The 25,226-nt window shown below is 43.0% G+C and overlaps 1 protein-coding gene across 1 annotated transcript in view; it reads right to left on the reverse strand.

Moving 5' to 3' along the window:
• RSRC1 (arginine and serine rich coiled-coil 1) overlaps positions 1-25,226 on the reverse strand; it is a 100,545-nt gene that overhangs the window by 65,758 nt on the left and 9,561 nt on the right. Inside the window, exon 5 of the mRNA XM_032119724.1 lies at positions 10,713-10,871. Within this exon, the coding sequence (XP_031975615.1) occupies positions 10,713-10,871 (159 nt within the window). The remainder of the gene's footprint in view (positions 1-10,712; positions 10,872-25,226) is intronic.

The raw sequence follows: 25,226 nt of genomic DNA on the forward strand, positions 1-25,226 counted from the left end.
GGGAAAATAGCCCAGAGCATTAGGTAAATGCAAAACGCTTAAGAACATCGGGGTTACACAGATGGAAATTCAAGGTGATGTTGGGGAATTATGTTTAATTCAAATTGGTTATCACAAAGAAAACTATGGAGCAATGGTTTTGTGCCTCACACAGGAAACCCTGCCTTTTCAAGAGATTTCTGCTCATTGTCTGGCGGTGTGTAGCATTTTACATGGCTATTTCTACAAAAAAAAAAAAAGAAAGAAAAGAAATCAAACTTAGAACCAGCAATCCCAAAAGAATTACATTGCTCAACAAAGTCCGAGCAGACAGAGAAGATCTATTACAGAAATGTAATCACATTTCATTTACAAGAACTCTTATCTCAAGCACTTAAACATAACATTTAAACAGTTTTCCATTTTATTGTGCTCAGTATTGGAGCTAATAAGATAGAAAAGTATAATCACGTTAGCAACATTTCTATTGCATTACATAAACACAGCGCGAGATTAAAGGCAGAGCAGGGAGAAGGCAGCCTGGAAAACTGAGCCCTGGATTTCTCCTGGCAGACAGGAATATCACTGGGATCATGTGTGAAAACTGCCACGCTGAAATTGGATCCTGTGTTCCCAAAATGGCCATTCCCAGCCTGACTGAAAAGGGGATTTCACCACATAGCCTCCAAATGGGAAGGTGCTTTGGAGCAAAAGTACTGGCTCTTACTGGAAGGATCATTCATCCAAGGCAAGTAAAATTGTCAGAATTGCTAAAAACGCCATTTGGACAGAGCTTTGAAAAGCACTGAAGGGAGAGGATATATTTTAAAAATTTTATACAGATTGTGATTAATTCCCCTTATCAGCACAGCTCAAAGTAGCTCCAATGCAAGCAGGGGCTTCATTTCCCAGGGAGGAATCACTGCAGCTCTTCCCAGATTTCTGCTCCATCCACAGCACAGGACAGCTCAGGCTGGAGGGGACCACGCTGCTCATGTGGTCCCACCTCCCTGCTCCAGCAGGGCCATCCCCAGGCACAGGACTGGAATTCTCCCCAGGAGGCTCCACATCCTCTCTGGTCCAGGTGGAACTTGCTGGGATCAGTCCCTGCCTGTTCCCCTGGTGCCACTGCTGGGCCCCCAGAGCAGAGCCTGGCCCATGCCCCAAAAGTTGCTCCAAAACTTGCAGTACAGAGAAGAAAGAGAACCAACCAACCATGGAGAAAAGAAGGCTCCAGGGAGAGCTCAGAGCCCCTCCATGGCCTAAAGGGGCTCCAGGAGAGCTGGAGAGGGACTGGGGACAAGGCATGGAGGGACAGGACACAGGGAATGGCTTCCCAGTGCCAGAGGGCAGGGATGGATGGGATATTGGGAAGGGATTGTTCCCTGGGAGGGTGGGGAGGGGCTGGGATGGAATTCCCAGAGCAGCTGTGGCTGCCCCTGGATCCCTGTGTGTCCAAGGCCAGGCTGGATGAGGCTTGGAGCTAATAAATTTTTCAAAACCTGTGGAAGTTTGTCAGAAGAAAATTTCTCTCCCTTAAGCAAGGTGAGAAGCACAACCTAAAAATAAGGCACTTCCATGAGTCAGAATGTGTTACAGTGCAAACATAAAACATGCAATTTTCAAAAATTATATATAAAATACATAGCATATAAAATTGCAAGCCTTTATCTTCTAGACCTAATTATCTAGTATCAATGTACTGAGTTATTGTGGCCTGAACGTTTAAAAATAAAGAAAAAAGTAGCAGAATTATTAAAATAACCTTTAAAGCTCATGGAAAGAGTTTCCAACAAGCTCTGGGGCCTAAAGCTTGTTTTGGTTTTTTTTAAATAAATTAATTGATGGACTTTAATCCTTTGTCCTCCTCAATAAAAAAACCACATTGTGACCTTTTAAAATCAGATTTAGTGGTTCCCACTCTATATAAACCCCTTCCTTCTCTTCCATCTTCATGCCCCTGACTCACAGGGGACCTGTAAATTAACTCCCAGCACAAACTCCCACTGCAACATTATCCAAAACTTCATCCAGGTTTTTTTAGCACTGCTTAATGTGGTCAGGAAATAAAGGTTTTCCCTTGGACAAGGCAGAGCAAAGGAGGAAATAAGAACAAAAAAGGGAGATGGCAGAGACAGGCACACGAAGCCTTCTCACTCCTGCCCCTGCATTCCCCATCCCTGTGCTGAACACTCTCCCATAAATCCATGGTCGGCATTTCTCTAATATTTCTCAAAGCACAGCGCAATGCCCACCTGACAGGAATCAATGGAAGACCCCCTTTTCCCTCTTGGACACAGCATGATCCCATTAAGCAGCCTCAAAAGATTCTGATCTGAGCAGCCACGGCAGACCTTCCTGATCAATTCCTTAATCCACGTGGAGAGAATGGACTGATCCTGCTGGTTCCATTTCCGTCCAGGGAAAATCATTCCCAACGTAATTCACCATTAAATGGGCCTTGTATTACAAGAACTTCAGCTGCTGGGAGCAGCTGAGGAGGGAGGCAGGATCCAGGAGAATCCCCAGCACATCCAAGGTGTTCCCTCTGGGTCTCCCATTTCTACCCTGGAAGTCACCCAAGCATTTCCCAGCCTCGTCCTTCACAGATATTTAAAGGTGTTGGTTTTCACACTGCAAATAATGTAAAAATTGATGGCTGAGGTGGAAGGGAACCCCAGAGTTTTCCCCCAGAAAAACTGCAATGCATCAGGTTGCCACAGTCTATGGAAAAAAGGGAAAAAACCCAAGATGATGCTGAATTATTGTCACATGGATGACTCCACTCCATGGGCTGGTGGATTCTGCTGGAGAACTGGAGGTGTTTCATTCCCAGAGTGGGTTGGAGGATTCTCAGTGAACAGAGAAGGACATGAGAATCAAGTGCACCCTCTGCATTTGGAACTCCCTTATGGGAATCCCTCTCAGAAATTCTCAGAAAGGAAAACTTAGGTTGGACAGCCTCTTCTCCTCGGGAAGATGCAAGAACCTCCCCACTCCAATGGAAAATTCCTCTAATGAAGTGGTGTGGAAGCAGAAAAATGTGTGCACAGATCATCTGTAGGGCTTTACTCCTGCTGAGTAGGAACATCCTGCCCTGCACAGAACCAGGAGGTGCCAAGGATGAAACCAGAGCCTGGAAGTAAATCATGGAATTCCAAAGGGATTTGGGTTGGAAGGGACCATAAAGACCACCTCATTCCACACCCTCCCAAGGACAGGGACACCTCCCACTGTCCCAGGCTGCTCCAAGCCCCAGTGTCCAGCCTGGCCTTGGGCACTGCCAGGGATCCAGGGGCAGCCACAGCTGCTCTGGGAAACCTCTGCCAGGGCCTCACCACCCTCACAGCCAGGAATTTCTCCCCAATATCTCATCTAAATCCCTCTTCTCTTAACTTAAAACTATTCCCTCATGTTGTATCACTGATCAACAATTTAGATTATTTCATTTAAGTTTGTCACATCATTTTGTAATTCCAACTAACAGAAAGGTCCAAAATTAGACCAGGATTAGAAATGCTTTCCTCAAACAAAGATTCTCCTTCCCTTCCTAATCAAAGCCATGGATGGTTTATAATCTCCATAGCAGGTAAACTCATTCCAGAAAAAGCATTCCCAATCCAAAATACGAGGTGCAACAGAGAGTTTAATATCCTAACGTGGATTTCAATTTCACTTTAACCACAGCATTATCCTTTCAATGGGCTGTTTGTGACCTGCCTCTCCTTTGCCTGCTCTGAGGAGCAGTTTGCAGGTTTGGGGCTGGGCTCTCCCTAAATCCTTGCTGGGGACTGTGGGTTTAGTTGCGGGGTGCAGAGCAGGGAGCACGGTGAGGTGATTACTGTATCTCTGCTGCTCAGTATCTGCAGGGTGTCTCAGTGCCACTCCAACTACTTAAACCCAGTAAAGAGATTACAGCTCACACTAACTGGATTTGCACAGCTCCGGATCATTCAGTTTGGATTCCTCCTGCCCAGATTAAGGGAGGCCATTAAAACAATAGTCAGCTGCTCTCCCAGCACAAGGTGTCCCGGGAAAAAAAAAAAAAAAAACACCCCAAAACTCCATGTTTACATTCAGAGCATGTGTGTATTTGGACATGTGGGCAAACAAAACCCTCTTTCAGCAGGAATACTCCACGTTCAAGGAATGATTCCATTAAAAGCCCAGGATAATGCAAATTATATAGTTATAAAAGGACAATCATGGTGGCTGGCAGTTTTAAGGAGCAGATAGTTTGGAAAATTTTAAACAGCTTAAAAGAATGTGTGTCTTTGAAGATACTGCCTTCAAATGCATTCCAAAACCTATTTCTGGAAATAGGGAGAAATATAATTCCCTCAACATAGTCCATGAATTTAGCAGGGAAGCTCCTTTGACAGCCATCACTAACTGACAGTCTGAACTGCAGAATTTGAACACAAAACTTAGATTTCTGTACTTAGCACAAAAAGTACTTAATGAATGAAAATGAAATGGTTACTCTGGACTAAAATCTATTTATTTGCCAGAGCCAGTGGTTCCCCAGCACCTCCTGTACAGTTTTGCTCCACAGTTTACACACGTGTCCCATCCACGCTGGCTTTTCCAGCTGTCTGGGAGTGAAAGGAAAAGAAATCATCCCATATGCTGCTGCCTATTAAATAAATGGCCAGTCTTTTGAGTCCTAAAAGGGGATTTTTAGCAAACAAAAAGAAAAACAAGGCCAACACAGCTTAGACAACAATAGCAACAAATCTCAGTCAAAGGCAAGTGACCCTCGAGCTGCTCTGGGCATATGGAGGTCTCAGTCCTTTTCAGGGAAAACCCTTCCTCTGCTTCCCATTAGCTCTGGCTGACTTACTGGAGAGGAAACTGTCCTCACTTGGCCTCTCAGCTGCTTCCTTCTGCCTTCCAGCACCAACAGCTTTTCCAGCAGAGCTCCTCGACTCCTCGTCCATCACCCCGAACATGCCCACGTGGCTCCCTCAGCACTCCAAGCCCTGGATGCTCTCAGGAACCTTCCTCTCCTCTGAGCACCTGCATGGGAAGCACTCCAAACTGCTCAGCTCCTTTTCCATCAGGAAATGCGGATTCTGAGAGGGCAAGTGATTAAAGCTCTCTGCACTGGGCTCACCTCAGAGACCCGCCACAGCTACGAGGTGACTTCTTCATTACCTGCTTTAGTCACCTCGTGTTTGTGTTCTGCCTGCAGGCTGGAGGCAGAGAGGAAGGCAAAAGCAGCAAGAATAAATGAATAAGTTAATAAATAGAAGAGGTATTTTGGTTTTATTGTGGATAAGTGACTCCTTCGCCATGACAATACATCCTAAAGCTCCTGGAAAACCCACCTGGAGTCAAAGGAAGTGCCTGACAGTCATTGGAGCATCCCAGGCTGGACAAAGGGGCTCAACTTGTCATAAAAGTTTAGAAGCTGTTCCTCAAGAAGCTACCAAAAGAAATCACTGGAACAAGGAAGTCCTACCAAGCATCTTAAAACTTTACTACAAGCACCTCTCAACAGCATGACCAGAGCTCTTGTAAAGTCCTAGTAATTTAGTCCAGACACTGAAAATAAACCCTCTTGGATTAAGGAAAGGTTTTTCCCCTCTGACAAAAGAACAAAGAAATTTCTCCTGTAAGCACTCAAACTATTTTCCACCACAGGATGGAGTAGTTTGGTTTCAGCATTCAAAATGCAGTTGCTAATTTTAAACAGATTTTAAAGAAGTTCTCCAGCTTTTCTATGAATTTCCATGTTTAAGATGGACTTTTGGCCACAGACTCTGCAATTCCCACCAAGCCCATTTCTACTGCAGGAAAGGCTCTGCCATCATTTTCCTGGAAGCACCTCCTCTAGGATGCCTATAACTCAACAAGAAGAATGTGATTAAGGTTGAAACACAGCATGCAAGGTTCCAGGCCTGCAGAAGTCCTTATTTATTATATTTGGGATCAAACCTTACAAAATAAATAAATTTTCCTTTTGGACTCCTGAGCTACAAACTAAACACAATGTACTTTCGCTATACTTTCCTCATAAAATAAGGAAATAAACTTTATTTTAAACACTAAAGAAAATCCAAATAATCAAAAAGAACTCCTGAATTCGAGACTTGAGCAGTGTAAATTAAACATTGTAGCACCCTGAACGTCAATTTGTATTTGCACATTTCTGCTCCTTGAGAAATGGATTTTGTCAGGTAAGATTTTGAGGAAAAGGTCTTAGAGACAAAATCAGCCTTGGTGTGACAAAATCCCACTTGGAAGTGAATGGGGAGGAGTGAACACAAGTATCTTGGGCCAACAGCTCCAGAAGTTGTGTTTGTGTAGAACTGGATCACATAAACACCAACATTTTATGGGTTTTGAGAGGCACCCCTTGTGATGATTGTCCCTCTTTTTGCCACCAACATAAACAGGTGGCACCCCAAGGATTGCTCCCAGCCTGAATTTATTCCCTCAGGATTGCTGAGGGAGCCTCAGACGTGATGAAGGCCCCACATCCTTACAAGCATGACTTTTTCCCTACTTACATCAGCTGATCTAAAAAAAAAAAAATCCTATTTTTCCCAGCCAATTCTGCCTCTCATGTAACCTTAAACCACCACAGCTACAACTCTTGGATTCAGGAAGGTTTACAAAAGTTTTGTGCAGTATCCTCAATGCTATTCAGGCTAAAAAGCATTTAGAAATGACATTAGGAATGGCAGACCCACCTCCCACCTCTCATTTTTCCCTGCTGGAAAAACCTTTTTTAGGGCCATGGTAGGAGGCAGGTGATGAAGAGATCCTTTCTATAAAAGCAACAACAGAGCTACAAAAAACAACTTTTTAAGTTGTTTTATATTCAGGAAACTTTTTTTACAAGTCTATCCACCACAATAGCAGCAGTAGCAGACTCCTTGGACATTAGAACTATTTTCTAATACTCAAACTCTGTAAGAAAATGAACACATTTCATGCACTTTGAAAAAAATAAAGTTATTCACAATCCCAGAGCAGGTGGAACACTTGAGATTTGGTACTCACAACATGCCAGAGCCAGCAGCTGCCAAAATCATGGAATGGTTTGGGTTGGAAGGGACCTTCGAGCCCATCTCATTCCCCCCTGCCATGGGCAGGGACACCTTCCATTAAAGGTGAGTAATCAGTAGTGCTTTACTCCCAGTAGTGGGTTATCCAGCAATTACAGGATCACTTTTTGTCAAAAAGAAGTGGTTTATACAGCAGAAGTTAAAATAATACCTAGCTTTCTCAGCAAAGAGTTTTAAATACCAGAGTTTACATTCACATGCATGAAGTATGATGAAATTCAGCGTATTAGTCCCTACTATTAAGTCAGCACAGAATTTATAAATATCAACTTATTTTGTCATTATGGGACCGTAATTGGTTAAAACCAAGCAGAATCCAAACCAAAAGAACATTTATGTGATCTGTCAAAGCCATTCCTCAGAATAAACAATTTGAAGCTGGTTTTATTGCTCCTTTAAAGCCCAACCCTTCAGCTCCTGGTGTAACACACGCTCCAAACGTGCCAGAGGAATCTTCCCTCCCAACCAAACACTCCCCCTCTGCCACTGGTGAAAAGCAACAAGATCTCTCTCTTTCCAACACTCGTCTTCCCCAATAAATTTTGCATGAAAACATGTCAGCCAAGCCCAGAGTTTCCTGCTGTCAGGCTGGGAGTGTGATAAATGTTTAATGAAAACAACACACCCCCGCTCGGTGTCAGACAACAGCGCGCGCACGGCCCCCTTTGATCCCAACACGCGCTTCCAAGGGGTTCTGGGGGTGCTCTGCACCACACAACTCCATAACCTATATGCAAATCAGGGGCAATTACCATAAATGACTTCCTGCTGCACCGTGTGGGAAGAAGGAAGGGAAAATTAACGATGTGCCAAGCTCCAGGTGAGTCTGACTGCTGTCAAACTCGGAGAAGTCCAACATTCCCACTCTACCCCGATGTTTTCTGCCAACTGTGAAAAACTCATCAGTAGCCATCAATCACCCATGTCCCATCCACGAGGCACTGAGCATGGAAATCCAGCTCCAAGGGATTTGGGGAAATGCCTCTGGAGAAAGGCCCCTACACAGAGAGACCTCAGCGAAACTCCAAAGACCTAAAGTGTGGAATTCAAAGGAAAAATGGAGATTGTGTTTGAACAATGAACTCTTCAACTCTGGAATAATGATGGGACACAGGGAATGGCTTCCCAGTGCCAGAGGGCTGGGATGGATGGGATATTGGGAAGGAATCGTTCCCTGTGAGGGTGGGCAGGCCCTGGCACAGGGTGCCCAGAGCAGCTGGGGCTGCCCCTGGATCCCTGGCAGTGCCCAAGGCCACCTGGAGCACCCTGGCCAATGGCAGGAGTTGGAATGAGATGGGATTTAAGGTCTTTCCAACCCAACCCATTCCAGGATTCTGGGACCTGTCAAAGTATTTAAGAAGCTGTGAAACCATTAATGCTCAAATGTACCAATAACCTCATTAAGGATCAGAAATTAAAGCAGTGGTCAGGTTTGATTAATGGCTCACCACTTCTTTTCTCATAACAACTGAGAAGCTGCTCTTAATTTATTCCATTAAAAATTGTCAAAATCACTCGGAGAAGTAATCCAAAATTCCACTACTACACCAGCAAGGATGAGACCCATAAATCTAGGAAGAGCTATTTAAAACTAACAAGCTTTTAGTAGCTTTCTCCCCCCCATTTAACAGTGAACAAGGAGCCTTTTGAAAAACACAGCTCAGAACAACAGAATTTGCATGTTTCGAAGCTGATCAAGACTTGAAGCATCAAAATTCAACAGCACACCCAACCAGGTCAATGAAGACACGTCTGCAGGTTGTTTTAAAACAAGTGCATTTCAAAAAGCATAAATAAAAGATGAATGTAATGCTCTGATTAGTAAAAAAATCAGTGGAAAAACATTGTAGTACTAGAAAACCCTTCACTTTTGCAGACTTGGACAGCTGAAGACTTCGTGCATGTAGATGCTGCTGGTCTAAAGGTGGGATTTGGGAGTGGAGGGAACTCCATGGAGCTGCCATGAGCTCCCAACCCACATTCCAAGCAGCTGCTGCCATGATTTCCCTCCATAACAGCTGGAAAAGTAGAACACCCCTTAAAACATTTTGGGATCTAAGAGGAGAGGAGTTGAACTGTACCACAGCCCATCCCCAAGAACAGCTGACACTTCAACAGTCCAGAAATTCAGTGCTCGACATTAAAGAATCACCACTGAAATGGGGAATGCCAAGGGACAATGCCCAGAATACTACTTTTTCAGCAATTTTCAGTTTTTACTCCTGAAATCTCTCTTGAGATGTTTGCTGCGACAAGATCTCCCTTGAAAGAACCTAACATTGCCTCCAAAAAAACCCCAAGCACAGGCATTTCCCCCTCACATGTACAAACACACCCAAGCCAAGCACAGGACAGAAAATCATCCTTAGGGTTTACAGGAGCCACAAACAAATTTCCTGCTTAATTAGTGAAAAAAAAATGCATTTTGATTCTGTGCTTTAGAGGAGCAGTAAAGCCCCAAATACACAACAAGTCTCTGATAAGCTGCAGTGCTGCCAAGCTGAAATACCTCCTTTTATGCAAAGTTAAACTATAAAGTCAAGCAGCACCTGAGAATTTATGTTCCATCTTCCCACAATCTGGCTTCAGGCTGATCTTCATTACGGCTCCAAAGCAGCTATTTTGAATAAATACATTCCAAACAGCCATGAATTTAAACTGGGAGCTAGACCTGGTCCTTGAGGTGCCTTTGAGGAAGGATCTGCTCCAAATACTGAGGTCACAGCATTGTTTCCACTACAGATCCCCTGATGCTGGCGGTTCTAGAAGGGCTCTGTAGAATAACGAGACTTTCAATGCTGATCTAGACCCTGGGGCTAGAAATTCATCTGTTTGGAGAGTCCAAACTGGGTCCAGCTTAACCAGGAATTTTCCTGCTGCCACAGGGAACTAAGGGAAAATTCCAGAAGCCAACAGAAGCCCACATGTGGGTGGAAGATGCCACTCTAGAAATTCCCCAGGAGCATTTCTCAGCGGGAGTCCGCTCAAGGGAAGTTCATGAAGTGACACCCCAGTGTGTTCTTGTTTGGAAGGGATCAGACAAACAGGGAAAAGACAAACACCCCAGTAAAGGCTGCTCGAGCAGCTGATGCATAAAGCAGAGGCAATTACATCAACTGCCTTTCCTGAAATCAACAGTCCCACTTATTCCAAGCAGGAATCTGCTGACAGCAGGTTCTCAAAGGCTCCCGTCGTTCACCCAGAGCAAGGCTCATCTGAAACTGCATTTCTGAGCCTCAGCTGAAGCCCAGGAGGAACTTCTGCCACTGGGAGGAGGTGTAGGTGTGTGTGAACTGCAAAATCCATCTTCTCATAGCAAACAGTCCTCACACTTTCCAATATTCCTCATTTTTCCCTTAAATTGTGGCTATTATATATGGGAAGAATGTTTCTATTAACAAATGGCAGAAAGCTCTTTAGCCCACCTGAAACCAAGAGGGGAAAAGGGTTGAAAATTAAACCATCACTCAGTGTGAAACGTTGTCACATTGCAGAACTGTAAAATCCTAAAAAGCCCAAAATCGAATATGCTAAATAATTCCTTTATATAAAACAGAATTTAAGGTGATCATTTAAGGGACAACGATTACAAAAATAAAAAGACACGGAGTTGTTGCCTGGTTTTGCCGCAGTTCCATCATTTCTTGCTTCACTCACCCAACCTTGGTGCCATACATCTCCTTCTCCTTCCCTTTGCCCTTCTCCTTGGCCTTGTCCCGGCCCTTGCGGCGCTCCCGGGATCCGCTGGGGCTTCTCCTGTGGCCGGACCTCTCGCTGCTGCGGCTGTAGGAACGCTGCCGGCCTCGGGAGCGGGACCTGCACAAACCCCACAGCATCAGAGCTCACCATTTCTCAGCAGCACTGCACCTCAGCCTTGTTAGAGTGTGTTCTTTCATTTGGATGTAAGTATTTCATCAATAGCGTGTTTATTCACGTAACACGTGGGTCAATTTAACACCTTTAAACTGACAGCTTAGCAAAAGGAGGGAAAAAGAAAACATTGCTCCTGCTCTGAAGAGAGATGCAAAATAATTTAAAACACACAACACAGGTTTCATCCGTCAACAAAGTCATCTTGGAGGTACTGGGGAAGGAAAGGAAGGAAATTTTTCCTTCAGCATTAAGCTTTAAATTCCTGAATTCTGATCAATTCGGCTTGGAAAATAATTAAAGAATTTGGCTGCTACTAAATGCTTCTATTTACACACTAAATATGTTACTACCAGTAATGACGTTCAACAAAATCCAGAAAAACCAGAAGTGATGTGGCCAAACCAACCTCTCAATGTTTCGATTTGGTCACCTCAAAGGCATTTTGGCAAGAAATGTGTGAATGTTCCAACTCTGCAGGTCCAATAATGCAAAAGCTGCACACAGGGGGTTTGTGGATATATTTGGGCTTTGGTTGCTACTACTGCCCAGAGCTTTGGTCACTAAGCTGAGTTCCTCCATGGACAAAGGATACTCCATTCTCAGTCCTGTTGTCCATTCCTCTGCAACAAATTCATGTTGTTCCTGACATACTTGAAGGAAAAAAAGATCGAGCAGCATTAGGACTGGTTCTCTGTGTGTCCAAAGTGCTTTCACTACTCCTGAATTTCTTGCAGAAGATTTTCTAAACTTTATTTAGCAATTTATCATGGATCAATGACACCTGAGCAGACATGGGATATTTAAGAAAAACCAGGTCAAGTTTTCCTTGGTTTCTCCCACCTGAGCACCCTGGCCTTTGGAGCATGTCCCTTCCCAGGGCAGGGATTGGAATGAGATGGGCTTTAAGGTCCTTCCCAACCCAAACCATGCCATAATTCTGCAATTCCATGATCCCCATCGAAGTTCTGATGACACCTCATGGAAAGTTTCATTAAGTGCTGAGGGAAATGGGGAAATTTTTAAAACAGTGTAAAAAGTTTTCTTAGCACCTCTTGGAGTGTGAAACTCCCAAGGCCTTTAGAAGCCAAATCACACAGAAAAAAATCCCTCCTTTTATAAAGCAACAACTGCTTAATAAAGCTCAACAATAGACTAAGCAAAAGAAAATCCTACGTCCAGATGAGGCTATAAATTACATTCCTGGAATTCGCCCAGGACATGGGAGTTCAGGTCCCTATTCCTGCCAGGAGCAGCTCCAGAGGTCAGAGCTGGGTTCCTGTTTCAGCAGCTGGCACCTTCCAACAGCAGCTCCCCCATACTGGTCACTCTATTAACACTGATAAATAGCTCAAATTACCACTGCAGTGCTGTATTATTAACTAGAGAACATTTGCTGGCTCAAAATGGATATTTAGTGTGTCACCACAAATGTAGAAGTGTCCATCCACCCATCCTTACTCCTCAGGCAGGGGAAGTTTTGACTTGAAAGAGCATTCTGGATATTAAATCTGTTTTCTGGTTGGCACAGAGACACTGTTTTTACAAGCACCATGATGAGGCAGCACTGCCCTAAATCCACTATTCCCAGGTAACCCTGGTTTCTCAGAACTCTGCAGGTAAGATAAGTCCAAAGCAGAAAAAACCCCCCAAACAACAAAACAAACAAAGCCCTGCAGCAACAGAAGTCACCTTTAATTGATGCAAGGCCTCTCCTCGCTGAAGGGCACAGTCCTCCCAACAGGAATAACTGAGGAATCTCAAATATTTATTTGCTAAAGAACTTCAGTTTCTCAGCTCAAATCTGAACTTGAGTTCACATCTACCTTTTGCAGGTGCAAATAACAAAGTCGGCTCAGGTTGGCTGGATGCTCAGTTCCTGGATTTCTGCTCATTCCCATGTCTGTGCAGAACTGGTGGCAGGTGATATTTATATACAGGAAACAGCTTTTAAAAACTAAAAGTAGCTTCCCTGGGCACCACCCTGTGCCAGTGCCTCAGCACCCTCATGGGGAAGAATTTCTTCCCAATATCCCACCTAAACCTCCCCTCCATCAGCTTTAGATCATTCCCAGTTGTCCCATCACTCTATGCCCTGGGAAAAGTCCCTCTTTGCCCTTCTTGTGAGCTGCCTTTAATTCCTATTAAAGTATCTTACAAGATCTACAGGACAAGAAATAAAGATAAAACTTCCTGAAATGGAGCTCCCAAAAGTCATCTGTGTCCCCAACTCATCACTGAACCACAACAAAAGTCCACAGATCTGGCAGAGAAGACAGATTTTCTATTTTATCTACTTTGAAAAATAACAAGAATCACAATTAGTCCTATTAAAGCAAGACCCCAAATGTTCAAATTATGGAACTACTGGAGAAAAACAAAAAACCACCAAAAAATGAAGCTGGAGAGGAGACTTCCAGCAAGGATCCCCTTCCCCCCAGACGACACCCAAAACACCCACCCACCATGCCAAAGGTTAAGTCATTTAGTCAAGTTCAAAGATCTTCAAAGAGTTCTTAGATCCAGATAAGCCCATATGTTCCCAAAATTCTGTGAAAAGCCATTACTTTCCAATCTGCTTTTCATGTCTAAGTTACAGAACACACAGATGCTTGGCATCACTCAGGATCCCTAAATTCTCACACCAGATAATCAAGGCTCACCAATAACTTCCCTATCTCAAACCCTAAGAAATGGCTTTATTCCATCAACACTCGGGCCGCTTGTAAAAATTGAAAGTCTCCATAAAAGCCCATTCAGTTACTGCACAATAAGTGTTAATTTGCTAATTTCTTCACAGGTAATCAATTAAAATGTAAAATATTGGATAAAATTAGTTGCACTAAATTTAACAGCTGCTCCATAAGCATAATTAGTTTCACAAGGGCCATATGTATTCTGAGCAGAGACTGAGTTGAAACAAATAAGCGGATTTTAAAACAAGTTTGAGGAAATCTGCATTTAATTAGCAGGTGGGCACTACAACTGCATAATGTTTTTATACATTTATATTTATGAAGTGACAGAAGATCTAAAGGCTTTTTAAAATGGCGTTTATTGTTTGAATGGGAACTGTTTTGCTGCATGCTAAAGTGATTTAAATCCTTATAGCCCCGCTTTGAAAAAATCATAAATGGTGAAAGAAAACATGTGGAAAACTGTAAAACTAGAAAGAATTTGCGACAAAAAGCAGAGCCACATACCATAACCAAAAGGAAACTACACTTAATTAAATGTACACTACATCTGGAATATCAGCCTAATAAAACGTGCAACTATTAATTTTCATTGTTCTAAAGGAAATGAGGTCAGTGGCGTTTAGTATTTCCCCAATTATATTGCACTAAAGCACTGAACTCTATCTTAGAGGTCCAATCTAATCTCTTCAAAAGGTTACAACTGCAAAAGAGAGGCTTTTTTTAAATGGAAAGAGGAATCAGAGCCCCAAACCAAGACAGGGCTTGTTTTCTTCTCTTTGAGCTCTTCCAGGGAAGGTGAATTTTTGCAAAAATAATCTGTTTTATTGGCAAACAGCAACCCCCACTCCAAAGAACGGTGCTGAGATGTCAACTTCTCCCCTGGAATTCTTCTAAGCATCTCTCACCTGACACAAGCCTTATTAGATTATTTTTAGCTCAACGGCCACAAACAAAAGCCAACAAATTCAGGGCTCTTTAATACTTCAGCCATAAATCCAAAGGCTGGGCCAGAACAATGGAACAACTGCACTGCATCAAGCCTGGATGTTCAGATTGGTAATAAAGCCAGAGTGCAAACACACAAGTAATTGCAGCAAAATGCCATGTTCTCTTTCAAAATATATTAAGAGAAAGTTCCTTGTTTAACTCAACCTCACCACCAGGAAAAAAAATCATGGTACGAGTTATTGGAAAGGTAAAATAATTTCAGGTATCAATTGCAGTCATTCAGACTGCAGAAATTATTAAATATATATATATATATTTAATGCAAATTTGGCTGCCTCTATAAAACATTTCAGGTCGTTATTAGTTTGCAATTTTAAAATGCATGTATTTGAGAAAGTTAAATATAGATAATATGTATGACAATACTTTTTTTTAATTTACTCTTAAATATAAGGTGAGGGATAACAAAACTAGGCAGCAGCAGAGTCAGAGTTTAAACCTGAAATGAGATTGATGCTGAGAGGAAAAAGTTGTTTCAAGCCAGCAGTTTGGACAGTTGGTAAGTGACAAAATATATGTCAGAAAAAGGGAATATTTAATATTTAAAAAAAATATCATCCACAGTGCCAGAGAAAAGCAAGATGAAATAAAAACAAGAACTGGGACAACCAAGAACTTTTGGAGAGCTGAGAAAATGGATTTGGCAAACACTGGCACCAACTCAGCCCAGCAATTCTGCACCTATAAACGGTGGTAATTACATTATCAAACATTTGAGGAGGCAAAAGTCCCAAAAACTGTTATTTTGAAAAGATGTAGTTCCTGGAAAAGCAGCATGGAGAGCACGAGAATGCAGCTGGAGAGGAGAACCCAGGGATGAGACACTCCCGGAATTCTCAAGCAGCTGGTTTGATACAAAGCGAGTTCTCCACACCACAACCTCCTGCTCTGCCTGTTCTGAATTCCCAGGGGGATGGAGGTACCTCCTCTGCCACAACGCCTTGATCACCCTACAGAGTCCCTGGGAACACTCCACATCCTGAGCTGCCGGCCCAGTATGCCCCGGTCACCACCGAGGTGCTGGAAAAGCCACGGGAGATCAACAACCGGAGGAGGAGAACCGACGGCAGAAACACAGCGAGTTCCCTTCATGGGAGATCAACAATGGGGGGAGGAGAACCAATGCCAGAAACACAGCGAGTTCCCTTCATGGGAGATCAACAATGGGGGGAGGAGAACCAATGGCAGAAACACAGCGAGTTCCCTTCATGGGAGATCAACAACCGGGGGAGAAGAACCAATGCCAGAAACACAGCGAGTTCCCTTCATGGGAGATCAGCAACTGGGGGAGAAGAACCAATGCCAGAAACACAGCGAGTTCCCTTCATGGGAGATCAGCAACTGAGGGAGAAGAACCAACAGCAGAAACACGGCGAGTTCCCTTCATGGGAGATCAACAATGGGGGAGGAGAACCAATGTCAGAAACACGGCGAGTTCCCTTCATGGGAGATCAACAACCGGGGGAGGAGAACCAACACCAGAAACACAGCGAGTTCCCTTCATGGGAGATCAGCAACCAGGGGAGGAGAACCAATGTCAGAAACACGGCGAGTTCCCTTCATGGGAGATCAGCAACTGAGGGAGAAGAACCAACAGCAGAAACACGGCGAGTTCCCTTCATGGGAGATCAACAATGGGGGAGGAGAACCAATGTCAGAAACACGGCGAGTTCCCTTCATGGGAGATCAGCAACTGAGGGAGAAGAACCAACAGCAGAAACACAGCGAGTTCCCTTCATGGGAGATCAGCAACTGAGGGAGAAGAACCAACAGCAGAAACACGGCGAGTTCCCTTCATGGGAGATCAACAATGGGGGGAGGAGAACCAACAGCAGAAACACGGTGAGCTCCCTTCATGGGAGATCAACAATGGGGGAGAAGAACCAATGCCAGAAACACAGTGAGCTCCCTTCACCTGAGCTGCCAGCAGGGCTGGGCTCAGAACTGGCTTCTCATGGAATTCAAGCCCAACTCCCTGCCTGAGGAATGGGCGATGGAAGAGAAGCCGACCAGGCCCTGCCAGCTGCAGGAGCACCTCAGTGAACACTTCATGGCAAACTGAAACCAAAAACAGACCTTACTGCTACCTGAGAGATAAATCATGGGTTAATTAAACTGCTGGGAGATAAACCATTTATTTCCCTTGTCAATCTGTGTGAAGACTCTTTCCTAAAATTCAACCTCAAGTTAAGATCATCTGGTAAGAACACATCTGATTTTACATGACATGGATTCCCCTCACATCTTCTTACAAGTGTATCCCAAAGCAGGACCTTTCTCCAACCTTGTATTCCTGTAGCCATGCCATGACAGACCAGAAAAAACCTGGAATCTAACCCTAATAATCTTTAGGGAATAAAACACTAAAGAAACAGAAGTTAATACAGAAATTGGTACATTTTCCTGGCTATTAAATAAACAGTCAAAAGTCCCTCCCATTCCTTGTCCCTTCTCATTCAAAGCAGTCTTGGAGTTCAAGGGCATAAATCCCACATACACCTAAAGAGATGTGTGCAGTACCCAGCTGCAGGTACATTAGATAGAAACTTCCATACAAAACCAAAGTTAAGGTTGATAAGGGAAGTAAATATTATTCCAATAATGCAAAAACAAAACAAAAAAAGGCACAAATGAGCTGAGAATACACAACTTGTCTTCTGCTCATACAAGAAGTTTAAAACCACGAGGTGAGGCAAAAGCAAAACAATTGTTGATTTGCCACACAAAGATCCCAGCAAGAAAATTCCTTCCTCTCCCAACCAAATCCCAGAACTGTCACTGCTTAGGCTGAGGAAAGAGCAACCAGGAAAAAACGGGCTGAATGGAAGCTTAAAAGGTGCAATCCTGGAGGAAAGGCATGTTACATCTTCTCAAAAAAAAAGGGAAAACTGGAATTCTACAGGAACAAATGAATAACATATTCTATTAGCAAGCAGATCCACCAGACCTTGTAATTAATTCATACAAACACGTGTGCTTATTCCATTCTCCATACAGCTGGAATCTATTTGAAAAAACAAAGGTCCAGCTTTCTTGCAGGACCCTGGATAAACACACCAGGTTATTCCTTTCTGCCTCATGCAGGCATTAGTGACTCTGCATCTGCCCTGCCAGGAAGACCTGGATGTATCCCAGAGCCATGGAAAAGGCTCCAACTCATTTTCCAGATGGAATCACAAGCCAGGTAATTATTTGTTGTAAATTTGACAACACCTCTGATATTATGGTAAAATGTTAAGGGACAGACAGAAGAGATTTTTCAGGTTGAGGTTTTCCACTTCCCTTGAGCCTCAGCTCAAATTAATTACAGGTAAACACTGCTCCTCTGTCTGCCTGCGACAAACCCAGGATTTCAGGTTTTGTGATCATAAAACCTCCAAAGCTAAGGCCACAGTGATGGTCTGAGCTTAAGGACTCTAATGTTTGTGTGTCCTTACACCCTCAAACTGAGATTAGACAGCTGAATGGAATTACCTAAGCAGATGTTTGAAATCAGCTTACACACCAGGACACTACCTGCTCTCAGAAACTGCAAAAAAACCCCCCAAAAATCACAATTTAGGTCATGCAGCACCATCTCTAGCAACTGAGCTGTCAAAGTGCCACCAGCACAGAGCCAAAATTGAAACAACGGGGGAAAAAAAATCTGAGTATTTCTCATTCTTCAACACTGCAACACCATTTAAAAGGCAAAAAGAAAGACAGGATTAAGGCATTTCCTAGAAATAAATACCTAATTTGGAAGACTGGGAATATTGAGACTGACTGGATTCATAATGACCACAAAGAACATACTGGAAATAACACCTGGCTGAAAAGCTGTGGCTCTACTTTTTCCTGAGTAAAACAAATGAACCCATTCTCTGTAGTCACAACTGAAAAAAAAAGGCAATTTTTTTTTGTTAATTCAGTGGCAACCAGACAGGTTGAGGTTTAAATCTTACGAGATGTAAAAATTCAGGTATTCCACTGTGCTTTTTACCACCATAGGTTTTTGATAAATACAGAAAGATTTTTAGAATATCACCTTGTTTTCCCAAAGTAAAAGCAAAACAAACTTAACATTTTTAATGAAAATTGCTGTAACTGAACTTCAAAAATTAAGTCATAAAAAGGCTTTAGATACACAAAAAAAGCAAAAATGTATCACACCATCCACTCAAAATCTTGTGGAGGGACAATACAAAGAGTTTGGATATTTTATGTCTATTTTCCAGTGCACTCTCTATAAATACAGAGATAATTTTCTCATTTCCCTGCAAGTTGGATGCACCTCCCTTTAATATTTTGCATGTAACAAACACAGAGTGGAGAGAGGAAAGCAGGGTCTGTTTTTAATATTCTCCTGCATGAAAACTGAACAGCTCCATTCCTGGAGACTGCTGAGGAGCACGGAGCTGCCACCTTTATCAGCCCCAAAATCTCCTTTACTGGGAGTTATCACCTCTAACCCTGTCCTGCCCCCCCCAAAGGCCAACTCTTACAGCTAATTAAAAACTCCATGGGAGGACAGGGAAGAAACGCTGAAAATTTCATTTGCTATTTTAAAAATTAGTGTTTTCATCATGGAATGTGCATGTATACTGTAAAATAAATCACACCAGAAAGAGAAACAACAAAATCTGGATTGTTAAGAAAAAAAAAAATACATAAAGCAACAGAAGTACTTAATTATTATATTTCAAAATGTGTTCTGACTGTTCTGATCAACTGATGATGCTGAGCACAAACCAGTTGGTGTCAGTGCCAATAAAAATGGGTAATAAAGGTGAATTATGATGTGATTTCTACATACCTATGCTTTGTTTAAAAAAGAGTCTCATGGAACTTTCTTCTAAGCTCTGCTTTTTGTTTACAACACGAAAGAACCTCACAAAGCCACAGCTAACCCAGGAAACAGCGACAGCCCAGCATCACTCAGGTTCCTGACTCTGCAACAGCAGCTCTTATGTCCCACACTCATCTCATTTCCAGACCTGAAGGCAAGAATTAAAATGAAAACTGAATTATTTCCATCACTGAGAATATTACCCAAATCAGACAGCTCAGGAATTGCAAAAATAAACCAGTACCTGCTGTGTCACTCAAAACCTTCCACAATTCTGTCCCCACAACTCTGGGAAGATTCACACCACCATGGTGTTAATTAACACAATTAGTACCATCCTGGGGATGTTGGAGGGGAGGGAATAGACTATAACAGGATTTTAGAACTGAAATATGTAACTTATACTGAGTTAATATCCTAAGCAAGGGAGACTCGCCTGCCACCCCTCCAGCACCTTCCAGGAGTCACTGATGTCCCCAGGTGTTACTGCTGTGTGTACTTTTTTCTTTTTTACTGATGTATTTTTCATGTTTCTCTAACTTTTTCTCCCTCACACTTACAGGTTCCTGCTGCTGCTCAAGCTCCAGCTCTCTGGGAGTTCTGGATACTCCTCGATGCTGCAGAGGGCAGAGAGCTCCATCCTGCCTGGCACTTTCCTGCTCCCCAAAACCCAAGGTGCACTGACTGACCACAGGCCACTGGGATGCCACCATTCCCTGGATGAGCTCAAATCATTCCCAGCAATCCATTCCACTCCCCAGCTGGGACACACCACAAACTCCATGGCTTTGGTTCCCAACCTCCAGCCCCAGCCCCGCGATCGGATCCTCTTGCTGTGAGTGATGCTCTGAGTAAGGCCAAGACTTCACCAGATGATTCAGAGAATTCCATCTCTTTGATTTGGCTGAAGCAAGGGAGCTTAATTAACCCATAATTCAGGTATTTTAGAGTCACCAGAATGCTCCAGATCTGACTTTATCCTGCTGCCTGATCTGTAACAATCACATTTCCAACATTCCTTTCAGCCAAGGGGTGAGGAACAACTCATCCTCACCCCCCTCATTGTCACCCTCTGAGGAAGTGGGTACCATTTGCACTGAAAGTCTAATTTACTTTAATTTAACTACCCAGTTTCCAGATTATATAGATATAATTAAAACTGTGGTTTCACTCTAAAATGCATTTCCTAGTTATGATAATCTACAGAGCAATTTCCATCACCACACATTTCTTGGGACTCCATAAAATAAAATTCGCAATGAATAAGAAGGGGTATTTGTATTTTACATCATTTTTCTGTATTGAATATTTGCTTACAAAGTGATCTAAAAACTACCTTCAGAGAAGTCTCAAAATTAAACCTGTTTTTAAAAAATTGAAACAATTCTGCAGTTTTCCTTAAGGATTTGTTTCTGCTTTAGTTTAAGTTGCCACAATTAATTTGCTTTAATCCTTTATCTGTTATTTGAATCAATATCTGTTACTTGAACTAATATCTCCTGAAATCAATGACATTTTGGTTGTTTTTTTAATGAATAACTCTTTTCGATCAACCTTACACTTCAACCATAATAATTGTTTGGGTTATGCATTAATATGAAATTACTCAACCCCCATTTTTGGTGGCCACAATGGCAATGCTGACCTTTCTTTTATCAGGCTGCAATTTGCTCGCAGTGTTTCCCTAAGCTGCACGAGTGGCTCCTGTAGGCTCACAGCACCCTGCAGATGGTTGTGATTACATCCAGCAGGACCACACGCTCCCGGAGAACTTTCCCAGGCACTTCCTAATGGGATGTCACGTTAAATCCTACATGGGGAGATAAAATCACTCCAGCCTGATTCCACCATCTCCAAGCAGGGCATTTGGAGAGGGGAGCCACAAGATCTCCAGTGGAATTATTGGTGGCAGCACTGCACTAACCCAACACAGGGACTGGGGACAAGCGGGGTTATTCCCGCTGCCGGGTGGTGTCCTTGGATGTCAGAGCAGTCAACATCCTGGGAACAGATGTCCCAAACTGCCAAACACTGGGAAGCATCAGGATTTGCCTGCTCCTGGATTCCTCTCTCACTGCTCAGTGCCTAAAATTCCTCGGAGATGCCCTGAAAAGCCCTGCAGTGCTGTCCCGGGGTAGAAACTTCCACTCGGGAATCAACCGGGAGCAAAGGAGCTGCTGGTGGTGAAATGCTGGGAGCTGGTTAAGGGAACAAATGACTGAAGAAAGGTGCTGCAGCTGAACACGAGGCACTGAAGTTGCTAAAAGGGGCTCTGGGAAGAAGGTTTGGACTCCTGGGAAGCTGATGTGCCGTAAGAAGGGCCGGCGATGAAAGCGCGCCCGGCCCGACGGAAATCCAAACACAGCGACAGACACAATTATTTTACTAATTGCTAATGAATACAGTCAAGTGGCTTCAAAAAGCCAAACTTTGCTTGGACTACTTCAGGTTTTGACCTCTGCAGGAGCAAATGCATTTCAAACTGGAGCCCACCAAAACTGATTAACGGCGCCAGCCAAGGCCAGCGTGGAGCAGGAGCTTTTTTCCATCTATCACATGGCCCCAAGGATAGTTAAATGAACCTTAAAATGGCTACAAACAGCTCAATGACTACACAGAGTCCTGCCAATTAGAAATAATTAGGCAGTCATTTTGGTGGTAAGTCTTTTTAAGTGCATACATAATGATGCAATGATGCTTATTAGCAAGCTCATACGAGCTCTGCTCAAACAGCCTGGAATAATTATGCAACTATCACAAAGCCTTGCACATCTCTGTACTTCACCTTAATGCATTTAAAAATCCACTTCATTACCTCCAGTAATTAATCCTCCATTAATTGCAGGAAAAGCCCAGTTTACCGTGCTTCGTTTCTAATTATCTTATAAATAGTTATGGTTCTAATTAATGTGTTCATTAAGCTGAATATCTTTCTCAAAGCCATGCTCAGAGCAGAGGTTCTGCTTTTGAGAGAAAAAGCCTAACTAGCCATAAGGTGAGGCCATTTTGGTTGTATTTGCTTTTATTTTAGTATATTCAACCTCCTAATTGGCATTTAAAATCTAATTTGGAAGAACTTCAAGAAGACTATATAGGAAAAAGATAGGAAAAGGCTTTTTTTTTTTTTTAAACCCATTCTCCAATCAAGAAGCTCAGAGCTTTAACAGGAAAACTTTTATCATCTCTTTTTGATATGGACTGGGAACAGATTTTCAGTGCTGTGCCACAGATTAATTTAAATTCTATCACAATTCAGTTTATCCCTGCCTGTTTCCATAGAGGAGAACCAAAAACTATGGAAGAAAAACAGATACCTAAGAGTTTATACAAAATTAAAAATAACAAACCCATACTGCTGGCCTTGCCTTCATTTCTGGGCTATAAATCCGTGGCACAGAATTACGGCAAGAACTTACATCAGTTATTGGAGCTGAGCACAATCTGAGCCTCTCAATTCATTGAGAGGTTGCCTTCACTTGCCTCTCATCAAGAGATATGGATATGATCCAATAAAAAACACAACTGGAGAATATCTTACAATAATGTCTGTGGGTAAGGAAACTCCCTACTGAACACATTTCCCAGGATTTTGGGGCTTTGCATGTAAGAATTTTGCAGAAAACTTAGATTCAAAATAAAATTCTACAAGAGTACAATCAAAATATTTGAATTATAGTTAAAATTATGATAGAGATAACAAATTCCCATCTCTTCCTATGTTTTAGGTTTTTTTAAATACACATTATATATTTAAATACACCTGTCTTCAGTTACACCACACAAAACCAAATCCAAGTTTTCCCATATTTTCAGTAGCGTGACCACATATTTAACATTAAATATTTTGTTCAGTTACTCACACTCTGTTTCAACAGCAGAAGCACAAAAACTCTGTGCATGCCTGCAATTATCAAAGTTCTTTTGGGAACCTTTCCTTCCTAGAACATCCCAGCTCGGGAAGATCTGGAATCACAGAAGTCAAGCGCAGCTTTGCCATGGCTCCGACAGGGCCACGGTCTGATGCCAATTAAGCTGCATCAGGAGCAGATGAGGAGTTATCAGCTCTACATCTTGCTCTGGCACTCCTGGGAGCCTCAGTGCTTTGCCCTGGAAACTGGGAAAACCCCAGAAACTCTGGAGTTGAGATGTGAGAGGAGAAGAAGCAGCAGCACAAAAGATGAAGGGACAGCCAGGGAGTGTCAGGGTACCTCGATTTTAATCAGCTTAATCCAGCACGAGCTCACTGCCAAAGCACACACTGGGAATGGTACCAACACTGACTGGGAGCTGCCTGACTGGATCTCAAAGGAAAATTGGTTTTCATGGGATAACACTTGTCACAAAGGCACCCAAACCCTGCCTGCAGCAGGGACTGCCCTGCTCTCACACAGCAACCTCCTGCTAAGGAGCAATGCCTGGAATCCTGCAAAAAGCTGAGAGCAAAGAATTCCAGGGCATGGACGCTGGTTTATAGGGAATCACAGAATGGTTTGGGTTGGGAGGGACCTTAAAGCTCATCCAGTGCCATGGGCAGGGGCACCTTCCACTGTCCCAGGCTGCTCCAAGCCCCAACATCCAGCCTGGCCTTGGGCACTGCCAGGGATCCAGGGGCCTCCCCACCCTCCCAGCCAGGAATTCCTTCCCAATAGCCCATCTAACCCTGCCCTCTGGCAGTGGGAAGCCATTCCCCCTTGCTCTATCACTCCATGCCCAACACACCCTTTCCATATCACTTTTTTGGCAGAAATCCACATTTTTTGCCTGCATCATTTTAAGCAGATTCTGTTCCTGCCATACATTATTAGAATTAGAAAAAGTGAAAGATGGGAATAAAAAGTAAATTTTTACTACTAAATTCTACTGTTTTGTGTTTCACAGTGGGAAAATCACTCCTAGAAATGAACCCTGGAAAGAGCAACAATTTACAGAGCAAAGAGGGTCTTGGATTACCAGGGCATCCTTAAGACATCTGCTTGCGCAGGGCTGCCTCGAGAAACCTGAGCTCTGCAGCAAAGAAATAACAGATTCTATTTCATGGCCAGAGCTTTGGTAGCAGAGGAAAAAAAGAGGATTAGAAAAAAAAACAAACTTAAAATACATGGTGGTTTAGAATGCAGACACACAGAAATCAAAAAGGCAATTCCCCACTAAGGGGAGGCGTATTTTTCTTGTCTTCTTGAGTACCTTTTCCAAACAGAAAACTGAAGCATTAAAAAACCCAACAACCTGCAAGTGCACCTTCTTCCAAAGGGAGGAATAAAAGGTTCTAGAGAAATAAGCAGCTCTACTTTAAACACACAGTGTGTACATAACACCTGGGCTGCACAGAAAACCAACTTTACGTGTAATTAGACTCGAGCCTGAGCTCTAAATGAACAGCACTTATGCATTCAGAGCTTTTTTTTTTTTACGGCTTTTTTTTGGTTTTATACCAATGAAAGGCATCAAAGCAACTGTCACTCGCAGCTCTGTGGCCTTATTGATAACTGGAGGGCCCTTGGCATTGCCTTGTGAAGTTTAATTTCCCAAAGTGGTCAATTAGGGCTGGGCAATGAGCTCGGCAGTGGTTGGTGCTCCAGGATATCTCCACTGCTCCTTCTCCACCTCTGTGCCTTTCCTGTGCAGCCACGTACACAAACTGCTCATTTCTCTTGAAAAAAAATCAGTTATTACAACAAAATGAAGAGATACTTTTAGAGGCTGTTGCTGATACAACCTGGAATGCAACAAGATCCTAAATAAAAACTGCAGGGTTGGATTTCTTGT

The sequence above is a fragment of the Corvus moneduloides genome, chromosome 10, assembly GCF_009650955.1.
Source record: "Corvus moneduloides isolate bCorMon1 chromosome 10, bCorMon1.pri, whole genome shotgun sequence".
Lineage (NCBI taxonomy): Eukaryota > Metazoa > Chordata > Aves > Passeriformes > Corvidae > Corvus > Corvus moneduloides.